The sequence below is a fragment of the Bemisia tabaci genome, chromosome 3 (assembly GCF_918797505.1).
Source record: "Bemisia tabaci chromosome 3, PGI_BMITA_v3".
Lineage (NCBI taxonomy): Eukaryota > Metazoa > Arthropoda > Insecta > Hemiptera > Aleyrodidae > Bemisia > Bemisia tabaci.
In genome coordinates, this window is record NC_092795.1 from 52,284,779 (window position 1) to 52,304,582 (window position 19,804).

At 38.2% G+C, this 19,804-nt stretch overlaps 1 protein-coding gene across 2 annotated transcripts in view; it reads left to right on the forward strand.

The window, feature by feature from the left end:
* The window catches only part of LOC109036325 (serine/threonine-protein kinase NIM1), a 47,404-nt gene that overhangs the window by 21,110 nt on the left and 6,490 nt on the right, over positions 1 to 19,804 (forward strand). For both annotated transcript variants that reach the window (XM_072298605.1, XM_072298606.1), the window contains exons 3-6: positions 3,393 to 3,545; positions 14,055 to 14,166; positions 14,755 to 14,911; positions 17,989 to 18,097. In XM_072298605.1, the coding sequence (XP_072154706.1) occupies positions 3,393 to 3,545; positions 14,055 to 14,166; positions 14,755 to 14,911; positions 17,989 to 18,097 (531 nt within the window). The remainder of the gene's footprint in view (positions 1 to 3,392; positions 3,546 to 14,054; positions 14,167 to 14,754; positions 14,912 to 17,988; positions 18,098 to 19,804) is intronic.

Consider the following 19,804-nt stretch of genomic DNA (forward strand, 5'->3'; position numbering starts at 1 on the left):
TGCGCCACCGTTGCCAAAATGCAGGAAAAATGATTGATTTATCAGAATTTATTTTTTCGGGGGAGGGGCGGCTGCATGTGGTCTCTTTAAAAAGCATTTTTGGAACGCATTTGAAAGAATTAAATAGTCTTATTTAGGTCCATTGAAGCTGCTTCGGTAGTCCGGCGGTTAAATCTTGGATTACCCTGTATTAATGTGACAGGAGGATGAGGGGATTTTGAGGGCGCGGGTGAAGCAAGTCCCTATGTGACGCGAATATCCGAGGCGTCGCGTGGCCGTGGCGCTAAGCGTCGAGACATGCTGGCGTGTCGAGAGACGCGCCGCGCCATTCCGCCATGGGACTTATTGGTCATTACACCTGCCGGCGTGGTCTATGTTGCCGCGCTGCCCCAAAGAGGCCTTACGTCAATGAAATTTGCAGGGAAAAAAGAAAAGAAAAGAAAAGAAAAGAAAAATAAAATGTGGATCTCAGGGGGGCGTAGAGGGCCCCCCTCCCCCGTTTGTCCGTAAAAAGCACTGGAAAAAAAAACACATTGGATCTAGAGTCCAGACTCTTGGAAACATTGACAAGAAAAAATACTCTCGATTCAATCAGATTGTTGCTTAGATCAAAAGGAAATCCGCTCAAATCAAGAAGCTTGGTTCTTGATTTAAGCAAAAATCCGATTGAATCAAGAGTATTTTTTCTTGTCGATGTTTTTAAGAGTCTGGACTCTAGATCCAATGTGTTTTTTTTTTTCCTGTGAGGGTCCCCCTCCCGTTTGTCCGAAAAAAGGAGGGGGGAATGGGGAAGAAAGAAAGAGAGAAGGAACGTGAGACAGGAGAAGGGAGAAAGCATTTGATAATTATTCATCAAATAATTGACTTAAAATGCACATTGGATGATTTGAAATTTCCAAAATTTTCCGGCGAAAGCCCCTTCCGCCTCACCGTTCGAAGTGTCTGGATCCGCCGGTGGTTAATGCATATAAAAATATTTAATGATTTTCCTGGAAAATCGACGTGTGCAACTGACCATTCAGAGACCATTAAGCGACCATTGATAATTAACAACAACATAACATTAACATAATCAATATTTAATTTTAATTTATCTTACTTTAACACTTGACTTTTAAAATTTTTTATTGTTCAGATTTGTACACTGGAAAAAAAACACATTGGATCTAGAGTCCAGACTCTTAAAAACATCGTCAAGAAAAAATTCTCTTGATTCAATCAGATTTAAGCTTAAATCAAGAATCAAGCCTCTTAATTTGAGCGGATTTCCTTTTGATTTAAGCAAAAATCTGATTGAATCAAGAGTCCTCTTTCTTGTCAATGTTTTCAAGAGTGTGGACTCTAGATCCAATGTGTTTTTTTCCAGTGTAGTTTAAATTATGAAGTAGTGAAACAATGTTTAATTAAATTATTTTATTTAATAACTAGATATTTAAAACATGGATTTTATGTGTAAACTAAAAATTTATTCATTTTACCTCTTAATTGGTAATGTCAGAGTACTCAAGAGTACCTTGCTCCACTGTAGCAACTTTTCCAGTAGGCGATTGTTTTTTCAATTCGCTCAAAAAATTCGGTTTCGAGATTTCAACCAAAAAATCACCGTAGAATCCTACTAAATGAACTACGATCAACCCTGTTTCCTCCTCTGCGTGAAAAAGTATCTCTATTTCCACATGAGACTTCGGAAACAAAAAGTTATACAGGGAACAGGACTCACTGGGAAATTGATATGCGCCCTTACGTCACAGGAACGACGTTATGTCGCAGGCAATTAGAAATCGCCAGCAATTTCCAATCCAAAATTCAAAAATAAAAGATAATGATTAGTGTACTAATTATTTGCCTTCAACGTGAATAGACACTATTTCCTTCGTGAGAGCATGGTAGTAGCGGGCGCACTTTTGGAAAAACACGCGATGGAAACCATGACGCTAGTTGAGGTTGAATCGAACAGGCAACTAAACTAACTCTGCGGTACAGCGTAGAGTCGTGTCACAAAAAATGAAGGCGCTCCGAGCTGGGATCCGATCCTGCTGTTGAAGGCCCCATTCATTAATGATGCCGATGCAATTTATCGAAACTGCATGTACGCCACTTGCATATTCCCCACAATTGCTAATTGCTTGCGACGTATACAGCGAGTAAACTTGCATTTTATCCAGTCCTTCATTCTGAAAATGATCATTTTCTAAAAGAACGCTAGATTTTTTCTATCAGCTGCTGGGTTAAAGTGAGTCCGTAGAGAATTTTGGCTATGTACTCTACCCGGTGTATTTGTATTTTCTTACATTACTTGATGCATTTCATACTCTTCCGTGGCTTTATCCATTAATCAGTTCATCACACATACCGTTTAACGACTTTACTCCATTTTTTTTTTGTTTAAAAAATTAGCATACCGGAAATGCTGTCTCAATTACTGTCACACGGAGACCACGGCTAATTCACAACACCCCAACCTCATTGAGTTATTAGGAATGGTCATGAGAGCGTCGCACGGAGAGCGGCAACAATGGGCACATTAGTCATGTCGTTTGGAAACATGCGAATTTCGAATTCAAACCCGACACTTTTTTCCGTCGCCTTCCCCAACGTGACAGGCTTATCATCGCGCGTTTACCCTAATTGGTCGATGAACCTCAAGGCGCAGTAGTCCATGGCGTTCCCGAAATTGCCACGCCCAACAGTTGATCGCAATCTCGTCTTTTCACATCCCCTATTATCTTCGGCGTGGAAGATTTTATCTGCTCCACGAAGTAGGTCGGTAGATGACACCCATCCTTTCAACTGTGACAAGCATAAAAATGACACGCCATAAATTGGCATGGAACGTAACTATTATTGTATGCTGGTTCGCGTCCAGTGAAATGATTGGTCCTCCAGGGTTGGAGAAATCTAATTTTTACCGATGCTTGTATTGATTATTGGAGTTGGTTACACTCAATGTCTCTCCGGCAGTTCCTAGAGAGAGCAACTTGCTGGCTGTGTGTCCCAGGCTTACAATCAGCGTTTGATTATTTGGACTGCGTTGAGCAGAAAGGAACCAAGTCACATCAGCCATTGTCAAATTTAATTCGGCAATTTTTTTAAACGAAAACGGTTAAGCGGATTTTTGTGCTTTTAGTGAATTTTCTTCATTGTCCGAAATTAATTCCTCAAAATTTTCAAAGGAATCCGCGCCGACGTTCTTTTGTAAAAAATTAAATTTCTCAGTTAGATTTGGCAATAGTTGATGTGGCTTAGTTCCTTTCTGCTAAACAAGGTCTATTTTAGACATAAGAGACTTGATTGACTCTTTTCAGTTTAATACGCTAGGTGAATAACTTTTTTAAAAAGTTGTTGACATCAAACCTGGGCTTCTCTATTTCTCTCTCTTTCTTGTTTCACAGTTTATGAGAAACTGCAACACAACCTACAAAATGACGAGAAGTGGAAGCAAGAAATTAGCTTGGGGAAGCGGATCACCCTGTATAAACTTCAGGGTGAGATCGGCAGGGGAAACTTTTCCCAGGTCAAAATGGCCGTGCACGAGCTCACAAAAGGTAAGAGTTTGATACTGAATTCAATTGTACACCTTACATAAGGTGTGTTTCAAAACTGTAGTCAGTTCCGAGCTTAAAGAGTTGTCTGGTAAAACGATTCTTTGATTACACATATTGGCTTATCATTCATAATGAGCTTCTTTAAATAGTTTGCCGAAAAATATGAGATTTAAGTGTTCAAATTATTTTTCTTTTTGTACCTATTTTGGGTCCCCTAGAGGGGTTTTATACATTTTTGGAGAATGTTTTTATGATTATAATTTTGAAAAAAAAGAGCAATACCCTACATTTTTGTCTTTATCTAAAATTCCAACCTCAATACTCAACAGAAACAACGAAAATATAAGTAAAACATCGACGACGGTGTGATTACCAGACCACGTATCTCGTTTGTGGTGTTTAAAGAATCTCCGCTCTCATTTTATTTTTTTGAAAGGGAACAAATCAAATATCATTTCTTAAAGTTTTCATGGAGTTTTCTTAACACAGGGAAGAAGAATTACGGAAGTTTTCAAGAATCGACGTTAAGTAGTTTTCCATTTAAATATGAGGTATGACAGGAAATCTACAACCTTGCAAACTAAGATACGAGGTCCGGTAGCTCGCCGTCGATATACTTTTCAAATTCATTTTAAATCTAATTTTTACTAAAAATGTCTCGGTTTTCCTTTACCGTCTTGAAATATGGTGCATGACGCAATTCCGAAATTTCATATTAGCTTCAAAGGTTCATACAAATGTCCCATCCAAAACATTATTTCAAAACCCTCCAAAAATTGTAAACCCATCCTTTCAATATCCACAACAACGTTTAGTTGCTCTGCTTGGCAGAAAAATCGATTTCTTGTCTCTCCTGAAAAATGAGAGGCTTGGAGGTTAAGGCGCATAAGCGCAGTTCTTGCTATTTCGAGAAATACATGTTTGAAGTTTCGAGATAACATGGATCCTTGTGGCGGAAAGATAGTTCCAACTTACTTTTTGATGCTTAAAAATTGGAATTTGGGAGCGAATTATTCACAGAAAATGCATCGAGACTAGCTTCACTTGAAATCATTAATACCTCGATATTTTTAAAAACTGCACTTATGTGCCTTGTTTTCCAAGCCCCTCGAATGTGGTTTTTTTGGACTTACAACGCCTCTCTACGAGATACCGATTATGAACCGATTTATGTTTCCGATTATTTGAGTGGAGCAATTAAATCATGAGAATAGCGTGGGAATTGCCTTGATTTCTTGCGTATTTTTGGCGAGAGCGCTCGAACATGTGAGCTAGGAATTGAAAGTGAGACAACATGAGTGCCCTTGGTAGACTTCGATTTTTTGTTCATCAGTTAGACTCTTCACAAAAGCGTTATTATTAATCTCTTTATGTAATCAAGCGGTTAGCTTTTTGATTATGATGCCAAGGCCTCCTATTGTAGAGTGTAAACAAAGAATCCCCCGTTATTATGACTACATTTGGCCCGGGTTTGAAGATTGTCATTTCGTCACGCGCATTAGCGATCAATATCATCCATCGAATGTTGTTGAAGACATCTTAATTCACGGGATCTTCTCGTTCCTCTTTTATTTTTCTGCGCTCGCTGATTCTTTTTGCTGTTGAAACATCTACCACCGAAATATATTGTTATTATTTCTTCCTATCTTTATTTATTACTATTTTTATCGAAAGTGTGCGGTTTTGAAAACCTGCACTGACATCCTCGTTTCAGCTCGGAGGTCAATACTTGACCGTATCTAGATATTATACAAGGCGGTGAGCCAAGAGAAAGTATCCACCTTGATCCACCTATCAGCAATACACTGGAAAAAAAAAGAAAAAACATTGGATTTAGAGTCCTGACTCTTAAAAACATCGACAAGAAAAAGTACTCTTGATTCAATCAGATTCAAGCTTAAATCAAGAACCAAGCATCTTAATTTGAGCGGATTTCCTTTTGATTTAAGCTTAAATCTGATTGAATCAAGAGTCCTTTTTCTTGTCAATGTTTTCAAGAGCCTGGACTCTAGATCCAATGTGTTTTTTTTCCCAGTGTATTCTGCCTTAAATTTGAATCTTTAGCTCAGCGATACGGTTTGGACAATCTTAAGTTATGGAGTCTTTTGGACAATTTTACCACTAGTTATTTTGGTTTTTTTTTTTTTTAGCTTTTCCGTCCATCCGGATTTTGTATTTGATTGATGAGATAAAAAATCCTATTTTAACTTGTAAAGTATACTAGGACGTCAGTGATTTTGGAGATATGATTATAGAGACTTTGGCAGTTTTGAGTTTGATTCCTATATAATTTCCTAAATAATTAGAACTGACCGTAGATTCGATTTTGCCACTCTTTTCTAAACCCAAATCAAAATATACATGTATCTCAATCTCGCAGAGGTAGGGCAAAAGAGCTTTATGTTGTTATATACTCTCACACTGTGCGCGTTTGATTAAACAGATCTGATCTGTCACGAGGGCTTAAAACGTGCCCTCTCATTCATCTTGTCGTCCAATTCATTTCAAGTACGTATCAGAGTAAGTTCTAATCCGGAAGCTTATAACTGTCTCGTATACCTTTCAATAGGTCTTCACTTCAATTTCATTCGGTTACGTCATTTGAGTTCTATTTTCGGAGGAGTTGAGTATCAAATGAGGGATCGTGCGCCGAATGTCTGTTCGTAATGATAGCGCCAATGTTGCGATATTGCTGAACAAATGCATCCATCGATGCCATGCAACGGATCAATCAAAAAAACAAAAACAAAAAAACACCTTGCTTAAAACAACTGTCTTCCGCATTCGACGATACCACCACTTAAACGCCAGGAATGCGCGTTGCATACTCAACTAATTGAAGGCGGACACAAAAAAAGGGTGACCGTACATCGCGAAACGGTACAGAATAATTTGTATAATAATTTTTAGGAGTATCACTATGTATATTTTACCCAACCTATAACCTACCTATTCTGCCCTACCTAAATTAGTGTCCGTTACCCTGGCGCCACCCCGGAATCCAGGGGATGCCATTCTAGGACCCAGTCCTAGAATCGTTTTTTCATGTAGCCTCATATATAATTTTTGCGATGACACTCCAGTGGGAGTTGAGCGAGACCTACACTGTTGTGCTAAGGAAAAACGCCGTACGAACATTCGAAAGTTGCCAAATTTCCCCCAATGATATATTTATTTTTGAGGAAAGGTATATGAATATTTTTTTTTTGAAATTTTCAGGGACTGAAGGTGAAATTGCGAACAAAATTACGTGAAAAATTGGAAGAAAAATATTCAAGAGTTCACCAGGAAATTTTTTTTTTATGAAAGGAAATTTGGCAACGCCTGAAGGTTCATACGGCGTTCTTCCCTTGCACGGCAGTACGGCATCGAGCATTGACTGTTGGACCACGAGCCTATTGCATTCGAAGAATACGCCGAGCACTGACATGAACGAGAAAATAAGAGGGCAATTGTGAAACTGTGAAAGATTTGATCAAATTCTCTATAGACGCTATTCAATTATTAGGGAGTTTCCCCTATGATTTGGCAACCTTGCTGAAGTCGGGTGGAGACGTACTAGGCATCAGAATTGAGTGCAGTGTTGGAATATGTTAGAACCAATATCTTGTCAATGAAGAAGCAGAGTTTAGTTGACAGAGGCACGCTATTTCGCCCGAAGAGAGCCCTAACGAGAGATACCGTGGCTGAAATGAAAATGGAAATATGGTATCGATTCGATTCGCCTTCGAGCCATCGTTGCAAAACCGTGCAAAAATCGAGGCAAATGCGCGAAGATGTCACCTCGTAAGGCTTCGCACTTACTTGGTAAGTGGTGTACTTGTGACATACGTAAGCACTTTAACCTGACACCCACCTCCTTGCTATCCAACTTCATAACTGTTATGAAATCGGAATACAAGCAGCCACCCTCGTAGTTGTCGAACAGGAGAATCATCAGGGATGCTATAAATAACGAAAAATGCTGCGTCGCAAAACAGGAAATCTCCATAGAGTGTATTTCTTTGAAAATTTAAAGTCATTTTTTTTAAAATAGAAAAATAGAATTAATGTTTTTACTTAGGGGAGATGAATGCACAACACATTAGGTTAGTGAGAGATAATGGCCAGATTAGAGTTTTGAGTGGCTTATTTTTTCTCTATCATGAAAAAGTACAAAAGCTTGCACTCTCAATAAAGTACATTTCGAGTCTCGCATTTTAACTTCACAAGTAGTAAAACACGGCTGGAAGCACTAGTTTACGCTACCAATGTCGTTTCGATGGCGTAAAAATCATCAAAAATGCAATTGGTCATTCGCTCAAATGCGATTTTGTCCTCTCGAGGATTTCTCACATGCGTCGAAGCTGAATTGGACGTATTTCTATCAAAAGGAACTATGTGCATTATGACGTGAGCCCTGTTATGCATATATTCTTATGAGCCTCAGGGCTCAGCTCATGTCTCAATGCACTTAGTTCCGTTTGGCAGAAATACGTCCAATTTAGAAGACTAGTATCCAGGAACGGGTACATATCTGCATATCGCCACCTTCCGGAAAAAGTATCCTAGGCGCCATGCGACGTTTCAAAATTTCCGCCGTCATTTTATTTTTTCACAAAGAAAACGTTCAGCAAAGCTGTCCGAAAATTTCTCTGCATTTTCATCGCGCTGTCGATAAAATTCGGTGAAATTTTCAAACAGATTCAACCAACAATTTCTCTGTAAAAAAATAAAATGGCAGCGGAAATTTTGAAACGTTGCATGGCGCTTTGATTCGTTGGCCGGAAGGTGAAGATATATTTTATTTACCTCAGGGAATATTATCTAAAAAAAAAGGAGAATGATAGAAATATGCTAAGTCACGAATTGAGATAGTGTTTAATTTTGTTTTGCAGCCGGATTTTTAGAAGCAAAACGATTTTTCGGTCCATTCCGACTTGTCAAATTAAGTAGTTAGGTGCAGGAATGACACAGCTCGTTTGCGTTTTACAAAATCTTCATTGCTATTTTATATTTAAGAGAGGAATCTATTACCTGGATTTTCTAGATTTTTTTTTAGAGCGTCTTAAAACCATAAAAAATATTCACTAAAAGTTTCATCGAATTAATTTCATTTGCTCAGGTAGATAAGATGTTAGCGGTTTTGAGACAATACACCCGAAAAGTGCCCTTTCTGCGCTCAGTACATGCACTTCAATTATCAACGAATGCTCATCTCCAAATTTATATTGTATTTTTACTGGCTTACTTACAATTAGTTGGCCTTCATAGAGCTTTATACGATTTAATTAAAACAAACATACTCCTGCAATTTCTCCTTGACAGAAGCAACGAAAGGGAATGCAATTTTAGAAATTTGGAAATTCTGCTAAACTCTCTTCTTACGGAACACCCATTTGAAAAAAAAAGTCTAAAGAGAACCGTCATAACAATACCGCATTTTTCATGTTCCATTACGTACACAAAAACCTCCCTATTCTCTATTAAAGATGCAAAGGTATGCGCATTCATGCATTTTTAGAGCACGGCCGAAACGCTGAGAGAGAACTTTTGAGATTTGCTTGGCTCAAGAGTGTGCCCCAAAGTTAGTCATTGTTGGATTTTGGGTTTAAAACTCTGACACTGTGTCGAAGAGACGGATGTTTCCATCAATTCTGATCAGCGGAAACCTCGCCGAAATTGATGCAAATTTCTCGTGCCACCTCAGATTCCTTTCAGTAATGTTCAAATTGTGGAGCCAAAGGTTTTTGAAGCTCCTTAAAAATTAAAATCCGATACCTAAAGCCTTTTTCATTTTTCTGGAAAGAAAGTCGGATGATGGTAATTCCTTGTATAGGGAAAATAAAAGCAAACAATAAACGGTGTCCGCCTCCTAGTTACTCAAAATTGCCCGAAAAACCACCATGGTAGGCGGAATAATCAACTTGGTATCACTGTTTCAAGTACCCTCTTGTATGTAGTCGAAAACGCAAGACCATAATATGTGACTCGCACTAATCAACCTTTTCAAAAAAGTTAGCTTGTAATTAAGCCGTTTACTCTTATTGCATTAAAGTGGGCTTAAAGTTACTCGAATCTTTCACGTTTTTATTTATTTTTGCAATTTTATTATTTTTTCACATTTACTTACTATTTTCTTAATTCATACATTAAAAAGACAAACTTGAATTTTGTCTGATTTCAAACGTATTTGATTAAAAGGTTTAATACGTTCTTACTGTACATTTAAAGGGCTTCAAAATTTAATTTTCTCTTTACTTCATATGAGCAAATTTTCCAAACAGCGCAAATTTTCAACTGAATCCGGCTTTTTTTGCTCTACGGTTTTTTGGAGAGGGCAATGAGGAGGGATCCAAACGTTTTTTTAATATAGCAATTCAATTTGCACGAGGGATGTCTTGAAGGTTCAGTAAGTAAGGGGCAGGGGTAGAGACAGGGAGAAAGCAGTCCCTGGAGAAAGGGTCTATAGGGCATTGGCCAACCGGTCAGCGGCGGCGGGTCTGAAACTGGGCGAGGCGATGGCGTATGCTGCAATGTAGCCACCTTATATTAGTGGTGGAAACGTGATAACGGTTATTACGACGCTCAGCGCCGTCGTCGCAGCTATAATTATCCTGCGCCAATACCTATTGTTCCGTTCATTAAATCCTTTTTCCAACCCTTGTTTATTTTCCCGGCTCACTCATTAATGCTTGCACTTGAGGTTGTCATGTCGCCGGAAATTTTCACCCGGAAATCTCTCCGATTGATTTGAGTAAAATTACGATGAAGCACCCGTGGATAAAAAAAAAATAAAATTAATGCATGACGATTTTAAAAGAGTTGCATGATGTATATGTAAATCAAAAGGGGTCAGTTGCGCTGGTCACAGAATCGTGTTTTTATTAGATGCTTTATTTTTGTGGATTAGCTAAATATAATGAAATCCGTCCAGGCAGCGACTTTCCACATTGAATATCAACCGAGATATCGCGCTTTGAAAAATTCGGTTACGAAATCATCGACCGCGACACTCTTGGTTTCTTTCACCTTGCTTTCATCCGAGTAACGCTTTCACTAAACAGCGGGATGATTGTTGACATTGATAGACAAAGCTATAGACAAAGAAGACAAAAGGGATATGGAGGGATCCTGTTGGTGGAAGCGGGTGGTTGCAACGGACAAAGTAGGTGGGTAATAGGATAACTAATGGCAACCCACGAGTGGCCCTTTACTTAGTCCTTCATTTACCCCCTTAGTATGTAAGAACCACCCATTTCAACCAATAGGATAGCTCCATACTCCCTATGTCTTTTTTTGTCTATCGCTGTGTCCATCAATTTCAACCATCAGCCGGCAGTGTAAATAAGTGTTTCCCTGAATGATGAAAGCAATGTGGAGGAAATTAAGGGTGTCACTAACGCGGTGAATGACGTCATAAACCGAAATTTTCAAAGCGCGATATCTCGGTTACGTGTTGGTTAAGTATCTCGGTCTGACGTTGAAAGTTGCTATTTTGACAGATCTTATTATTTTTTAGCTAATCTGCAAGAATCAAGCATCAGAATACGATTGCGAGACCAGCGAAACTGACCCATTTAATCCGGTCTTCAATTCGTGAATGCTCTTCCAGTTAGAAAAGTTGACAGAAAATGAAAGGGTATTACGGACGAAGGGCGTAAGTGACATTTCGGTGATTTCGGAAACGGAGGTTTGAAGTTGAGAAAATTGTTAAGAACTTAGGACACAATCTACTTTTGAGCTCGAAATATGAAGCCACAAAATGAACTATCGCGTTCAATTGTTTTAACAGAACTGAACACAATCAGAGACAATTTATAGTCAAAGTAGCCGATACATTTAAAAAGTAAACCTCGAAAGGCTGTTTTCCATATATTTTGTGTTACCGCATTTTATGTTGCAAAGAACGCCAATCTCCGGTACCATTATCTCCTAGTTCTAATTTCTAACGGAATAAAGGAGCTTTTACTGCCTCTGCAGCCACGTATAAGGGTTGAGTGTATTTCAAAGATACTGCTTTTCATCAAAACTTTACCTGCTCTATTTAGCACTTTTGACTTGAAGAGAAAATCATTGATAATGTTGGATCTTTTGATTGTTGGCAACACTGGTTTGACGTGTGAAGTCGATTGTCGTGGGAGTGCTCTGATTATATTCGTTCAGAGGTTGTAGGTTTTCTTCCGGCGCCACTCTGGAGCCCCTGTCTAGTTTTTATAATCCCGGGGGAATATTATGCAATTCGGGTCTTTGAAGCTCAATGTGCCGCAATTTGAGTATTTGTGCCTGACAATATCACGATCCTAAGTATTTTATACAGTAATGGATACAAAAATTAGGACTACCCTGGTAAAAATTGGCAGTAGAATCTGTGTTCCAAAATGCCATAGACCTAAAGCTGGCTGTAAGATCCTTAATATCTTCTATAGCCGGCTACACAATTTCTAATAGCCTTTTATAGCCCACGGCGACTAAGCAACAGCCAGGCGATAAATTGTATGCTAAACGTTACTAATTGCGGATGCTAGGACTTAGTGAGTTTTTGGAATACCGCTCTCTATTTGGGCCGTAGTATCTTGATTTAATTTGCGAGGAAAGCTCCGTACTTTTGAAGGATGCCTGCATTCTTAATATGTTGGAGCGCCTTTAATTTCGTATGATACTGTGCAATACCTTTGGTGTGAAATAGTTGCTTCAGGCGCCGTGGCACGCTGCGGCGCGGCGGGCGGGCGGGCGGGCAGAGAGCGCGCATTAGCGCCTACAAACCTAACAGGAATACTTCACGCATCGCGCAATGCGTGAAGTATCCCCGTTAGGTTTGTAGGCGCCAGTGCGTCGCCGCTCCGCTTTGTGTTAGGCTCTAATATTTAATCTCGCGGAGTTAGCGTTTTTCAACTCATGACTTTGAAATGTTTGCACACTCTGTATGGATCATTCTCATTTTAATTGATGAAAAAATATGTATTAAAGGAAAATATATTGTGTGTTTTGTAAATATTAAGGTGATTCCGTACAAACTTAAAGATTTACAAAGCACACGAATTTCTACAAGATTTCTTCTAGCCTTTTATAGCCGATGACGATAAAGCAAAGACCAGGCGATAGAGTGTAAAGCCCGGCGATAGGAACTTTAGCCCGGCTCCATAATTTGTTATCGCTTCGTATAGCTCGGCCGTATGATTTTCTCCGCTTTCTACAGCCAGCTATATGATTTTCTATAGCCTTTTTTAGTCGGCTATAAGTACTCCTATGGTATTTTGAAACGCAGCTCCTATCGCCAATTTTTACCAGGGTAGGGCCCAGAAATGCAGCCAACCTATGAATTTCAATTATCCTGAGCACTTTACTAATACAATTGTTACGAACCAACGACCAGGGTAGGTCTAAAGGGCAGTCACCTGTCAAACATTTTCAAAATTTTCAATTTTTAGTTCTTACGTTCTTTAGATCAGGCATACTCTCAGGTTTCATTTGCCCTTTTAGTTTTCTTCATTCTGACGATTAGAATGCTGTCAGCTAATCTTCTTGTAAGCGCAACCAAAGACATCAACCCTTTTTTTTCAAACCTCTTTTTTACGGATCGTGAATTTTTAAATAGTGCTCCTGAAAAGTTTACTTCTTTGACATTCAAAATTTTTAGAGGTTGTTGAAGCCGAAAAAATTATATTTGCTTAAAAAATTTTCAAAACCCGGTCAAAATTCAAATTTTTTAAAAACTGGTTTGTCTATTTGTATAGTAGGCTATTACCCGCAAAAAAAGACAGAAATCGTTCAAATATTTTCAATGGTTCCTGAGGATAAGGTACATGAAATGACAAAGGATATATACTTTAGTATAGGACAGGGGACTCCTCTTAATCCGGAGTATTTTACACTATGAGAAGTTTTTCCTTTATCAAATGCAATCAAGAGGGGAGGGGAGGGGGTTACCCATATTCTGAAAGAAATCTGTATTTAAAATAAAAACCCAATTTGAGTAGGTAAACCTGCGGCTGTTCTTTCACCCGACTGACGAAACATTAAATCGAAGGTAACGTCTGGATGCAACTATTCGCGCTCTGTGGCCAACCGTGTTGCATACACTAAAGAATGAAGGCGCTCCAGCGGGATTTCATTGTTCTCATAATCCTATCATTTTACAACACGTCTTATCGTTGTAACCAGCAAAACGTTGCTCTGATGATAAAGGGACCGAAAAGTAGGAGGAAAACCGTTCTTTATGCCACTATTATGTATGCAAAAAGCACGTAAATACATACATAAAAGTCGCTCTTACAACCTGCTTTGGCGTTCTGCGACACCCGAACGCTGCAAGGGTCTATCTTCCCAGAGTTAATCGCACAATGCAATTTCCCTTTGTTAACGCCCTGCCGCCATCCCTTTGTAGGATATCCCCAAAAAATAACTAACGAAAGAAAATCAAGGAGAAGGCCTCGACATTTTAGTTAGCTCTGCAAAAGTCAGGTCTATCTCAGAGAATACAGTTTGCTACATTTAAATTTTAAACGTTCTTTTAATTTTGTTTTTCAGAAAGAGTTGCTATTAAAATTCTGGATAAAGCCAAGCTGACTGTCAAAGCACGCAGGATGTTGGACCGTGAAATCTCTAACATGACGTCGATTCACCATCCAAATATCATCAGGTAGGCGAAGTTACCTCTTTTTCATCTCGTCAGCTATTGGTCTGAATCCAAATTAAATCTTCAAATTATACAAATCAGTAAATCTGTTTGTGCGAGCTACTCATCATGGTGTGAGACTTCAAAATACCTCAAGCTGCCATTGATTCATTATATCGTCATTTCCAGTATGAAGGAACGTAAACCCATTCCAAGGTTGCATAGTTGAGTCAAATAATTTAATTTTTTACAAGAATGTACCTGTGCAATTTTAGTCGATTTTTTTTTATTTTCGTAAGAGATCAGAGGAAAAATCAGCGAAATTTTCAGTCAGAAAAGACCAAGATTCTCCTGGTAAATATGCAATATGCGAGGAGAAATTTGGCAACATTGAAAAGCAGTTACGTTCCTTCGCGAGGGAGATGACCGTGTGTCTGAAGTTAATGTCTGTTCCCTTACTTTCACCCAAGATATTGTCTCGTTTATTCAATCATTAATTTTTTAGTGTTAGCGTGCAAAAAGAACCTTTCTTGACTAAGTGATGAGTCTCGAGGAGCATAATTGTAAACGGCTGCTACTCGTACTGAATTCCTAATCGTTATTTGGTTTCAGATTATTTGAGGTGATCGAATCTTTCTCGAAACTATTTCTAGTCATGGAATATGCCAGTGGAGGAGAGCTTTATCAAAAGCTGACTGCCGTTGGTAAACTTCCAGAAATCGATGCCAAGACCATTTTTGCTCAAATTTTGTCAGCTGTCAAATACCTGGTAAGAGACAAGATTTTCCCGTTTGGTCACTTTTAAATTGAAAATGAATAAAGTTGAAAGGTAGTAGGGCGAGATCACTTGAGATCATGTTCCTAGAACTATTTGCATGAAACACTCGGTTATGTATGTACCCACATTGGGATTCTTAGTAGAAAATATTGACTTTACTGTCTACATATATGGCCATGATAAATCACGAGTAATAATGAACTCCCTTCCCCCCAAAAAAGTATCCACGTACATATGTAGAAGATAAAAGTAAATCATAATTTGAACAAAAAAGGAAAAAACTCCACATGTAATGAAATAAACTGTTGTTATTCTTGATTTTCGAGCCAGGAATATAATACATTGAAAAACGGTATGCTGAGGGATGTCAAAAAAATTATGTTACTCAATTTAGGAAAATTAATTAATTTACAACGACGATCAGCGACTAAATAATGGATTATCGGAGGATATTGTGCTTATATATGTTTGCGAGCATGAGAAGACTGAGAAAAACGCTTCCACTCTAAGTAAGTGCGCCTTGAATGAATCATAAAGTTCAATGTTTAACATCTATTCATCGTGAATTATCTTGCTTACATTTCTTATCGGTTGAGTTATCACGTATCAAGTCAGAAACTATCACTGAGGCCCCCCTTCATTTTATTTTTTTTAAAATAATAAGTCTCCGAAACAGAACCTGGAGCTTTTGCTGAGGAAAGCAGAATATTCTGACACCGAATTCAATGTGCTCATTCCGTCAGAAAATCATATTATAAATTGTTGAATATAGGCTAAAAATAGCAGCATTCTCTTCAAATAAACTATAATATCGAGGCTGTAGGTGATTTAATGAGAGTGTCAACAGGAGATCAGTGAACTATGTAAACAGAATTACTTGAACTAAAGCAGCTGGGGTCAGAGTAAGAGTCTCATCCCTGATTAAATTGATTGGATTATTGTCTCGAGCTTGATTGGCAGTGCGGGAAGATTGAGGGCGCATGGCAAATCAATCTGTTTCTCAATACGAGTCTTACTTCATTAGAATATTGTGAAAGCCATTATGAACATCCACTAAGGACATTCCCGACTAAAATTGTATCACCCGTATTTCAAATGTAGATCAGAGCCCATCCAACAATTACGTAACACCCACGCACCTACGTGACTCGCGTGACGATTGCGTGAGAAGGGGTTGGAGGAGTCTAAAATTGCGAGACATCACGCAAAAATCGGTGCAAACGCCGATTTTTTTAAGAATTTGTCTCTGGTTTTACCGGAAAAATCAACGAAAGATATGGACGATGATTCACTCCAAAATGGGGTCTGGCTAGGTGTACCTTCATTTTTCGAAGTGGGGTGCAGTTTCGATTGAAGAATGTGTGATGAGGAGGGGGAGTCCAAAAACCCGATTTCAGTGTGCCATAATTTAAAATAGACCCTTGCAGTAATCTATGTTGTTTTTTTTTTATTTATAATTTGTCTTGCTGGAGTCATATTTAGATGCTGACAAAATTTGAAATTTTTATCATGAAGCAAATTTTCAATTGCTGAAGTAACCAAATTTCTCCTCTCATAAATAATCAGACAACATGGATAAAAACGCAGTCACGTGGCTCTAAATTCCACCATAATCTTATAATCCAAAAACATACAAAAAAGAAAATTTTTGCCCTTGAAGATTTTCAAAAATGTTTTACCTCTCTATCTTTTGCTACTTCTCACCATGAGATTTTGACCATACACCCCTCTCTCACCCTTTACGAATAAAATACCGCAGACCGCTGCTCTTGTCTTTTTCATGATTTGTAATTTAAATACTTAGGGGCACAATTTTACTAAACTATGGGTTTCACATGTCTCCAATTCGAAGAGGTCATATCAATGACACCTCTATATTTCAAAGAATCTATCATGGAAAGCGTTGAGTGACATTCTTCATTTATGTTAAAAATAAAAACTTTACTCGACTGCGAGCTTTACACTCTCACGTGATAACTTTGCGGTAAACGATGAAGAACGAATATGTAACTGATGCGGTCATTATTTTGCCAGCATCTTTGAACCTGTTATCAACCATTGGAATGCTTTACTTCACGCCTATTAATAGGGCGAACTAAAGTTTCATTCTATAAAAAGAATCATTTAAGCACAAAACAGCAGAAGACTGTTTTTGCTGAGGTTAAGCGGTACTATTTATGAATCATTTTTTTTTTTTTTTTTTTTTTTTTAAAGAAGATTACTAACGTATGTAACTCATTTGGATGAATTTAATTTCACGGTTGACAACGCTAGGCGCGGTTATCAGGAATTTCAATTCGCTCATGCCTGCTGATTAACCCTTACCAGTGGTGAGGCGTGAATGATCGACTATCGATTTCTCCCCGTTTGAAGCTGTGGTAAAGAATCGATTATTATTAAAGTGTTCGTTGCTAACACCCTGTTTATCGATCCTTTTCCATGGGTTCAAAAGGCAAATCAATCGATAAATCGCAAAGTATGCTACGCCATTGACTCCTTCATGCGAGAGCCAGATCATTTTGAGGCGAGGCTTCCTATAAACACGTGGTGTGCGGGGTAGCACATGCAAGTTTTAGATATGGACCTACAAATACATCGTAAAAAAGAAGTTGAAAGTTAAGTTGAAGTTGAAAAATTAAGTGTCAAAACAACTGAAGATTGAAGGAGACGTATTTGGGACTCTGTTTTAACATCTCTCCCCAATCTGAGCAACACCTCATCGGCAGCTTAGAGCGGAGCATTTCGAGTTTACGTCTCGCGCCGTCGCGCCTTCAATTTTGCAGACGCAACACGGCCATCCATCGAGCACGAATAGTTGTATCTCTGCGCCGTCATCGACGCGCGTCCTTTCCCTTGCTCTATTTTCATGTTGTGTTGGTTCCGCTTGTCTTATATTGACAGTGGTGCTTCCAAGGCTGCGTGAGTTACACAGCCGAAGAATGAAAGGCGTATTCGAGTTCCGTTTTTTAACATTTCAGCCGAATCTATGCAAAACCTCATTGGTGTTAATTATTATTTTGGCTTATTTACTCATCGTGGTTTTTTTTTTTTTTTATGTGTGATTTCAGCATCAGAATTTGATTATTCACCGAGATCTGAAAGCAGAGAATGTTTTTTGTAGCTCAAGAGGCCTGGTTAAAGTAGGGGATTTTGGATTCAGCACAAGGCTTGCAAACGGTAAGCATTATTGTTCGTTGGTTCTCGTTAAGAAACTATAGCTGTTTGTTCTGCTTTATCTTAATGATTAAGTAAGTAACATTCCGCTGCAAAGAGAAAGAGCAATGATCTTACATTTTATACCAATTTACTTCAAAATTGGTCAACCAATCGGGTACATCATGAGATTCTCTCTAGGGATTGAGGTGTCGGCGCAAAAGTTTTTGAACCACCTTGGTTAACGCTCACTCCAAAAAAAAAAAAAATACAAATAATTATAAAAAAAAAAAAAAAACCTTCAGTAACGCTAGGGGCATTTTTTTCTCCTCACCTTCAAAGCAGTTTTCATATACTGAGCTGCCAATGTCGGACACGATGTCAACATTTTAAAAAGGCATATCGATGGCTTAAGTGTGAAACTACTCGTCTGCATTGCTGTGTCTCAAAATCTCTACTCCTATTTCATTTTTTCGGAGAGTAACAATTCACAACAATATAGGTGGAAATTTATACGGAATAATCTGCTATTAAAGAAGGAGATAAAGGAAGTGTTCAAGATAATAAGTTGCCTGGTTTTTCTGATGAAAAAATAAAGTACATCAGGAAGTCTGAAACACCGCAAACGAAGATACGTGGTTTTGCACTTTTGCCATCGATATATCTTTGCAAATTATAGAGTCAAAGGAAGTCCCAAAGGAGTTGCATTGGTATTCTTTTTTTTTTCTTTTTCTTTTTTTCTTTTCTTTTTTTGCTCGACTTTTTGGCGCTTAGTTCTTTTAATTTAATGTTTCCACTTCCATTTTCCCAAAAGGAATCACGTCCACTTTTACATTGTTCCCAATAGAGTTTGCACGAACACACCTGCACATTTCTATTATTCCCAAACGCCTCTATTTCCTTTTATCATAAATTCGTCCATTTAACGCCTGAACACTCCACTGGAGTCGTTACATACTGTGTATCACAATTCTTTTTGGCAACAAAACCGACACCGAAAAAAAAAGGATGCTGATTTAACATTCTGGATGTAAAAAAGTGTGCGATATCTCACAAAACGTGAAATAACCGCCACAGCAGTTAGGTTTACATCTTGACGTTGCTAAAGTAACTGCTGTAGTGGTTAATGAACCTTCGGTTTCAGGACATTTTGTCAACGATTTTTTGTCCAGTAGTTTACGCCCACACGTCATACAAGCAACAGTGACTTGGTCCAAGCGTTATATTTTAGTCGGTATGTAAAATTATAGTGCGACAATATGGAAATGAGAAATTGAGAGAGAATGAGGTGTTGTTGTGCGGTTGCTCATTTTCTAAATGAAATGTTATTACTTTCTCCTCTTGAATCATCTTTTTAAATTGTCATTGGTGAATATTTGGTTTTATTTCTATCCTTAAAATATTGATTGTACAATATACCTTATATATGTATAGGTACTTTTCTTTTTTATTTTTTCTTTAGGAAATTATTACTTCATTTTGAAAACATTTATATTTTTAAAACGTGACAAATATTTGTAAAACCTTTTCCAAGCGACATTAATCTCAATGAGCCGCAGTTGTGCCGACAGAAACTGCAAAAATGAATAAAAGAGGGAAAAAACCAAGAAGCACGCAATCTTTAGTTTTAACCCATTTGTACATCGATCTTTTAGAGTCAAATACGTCAAATTTTGACCGTTTCGTTGCGCGTACACCTCGCTGCGGCACAATAAAAGCACAAAATGTAAA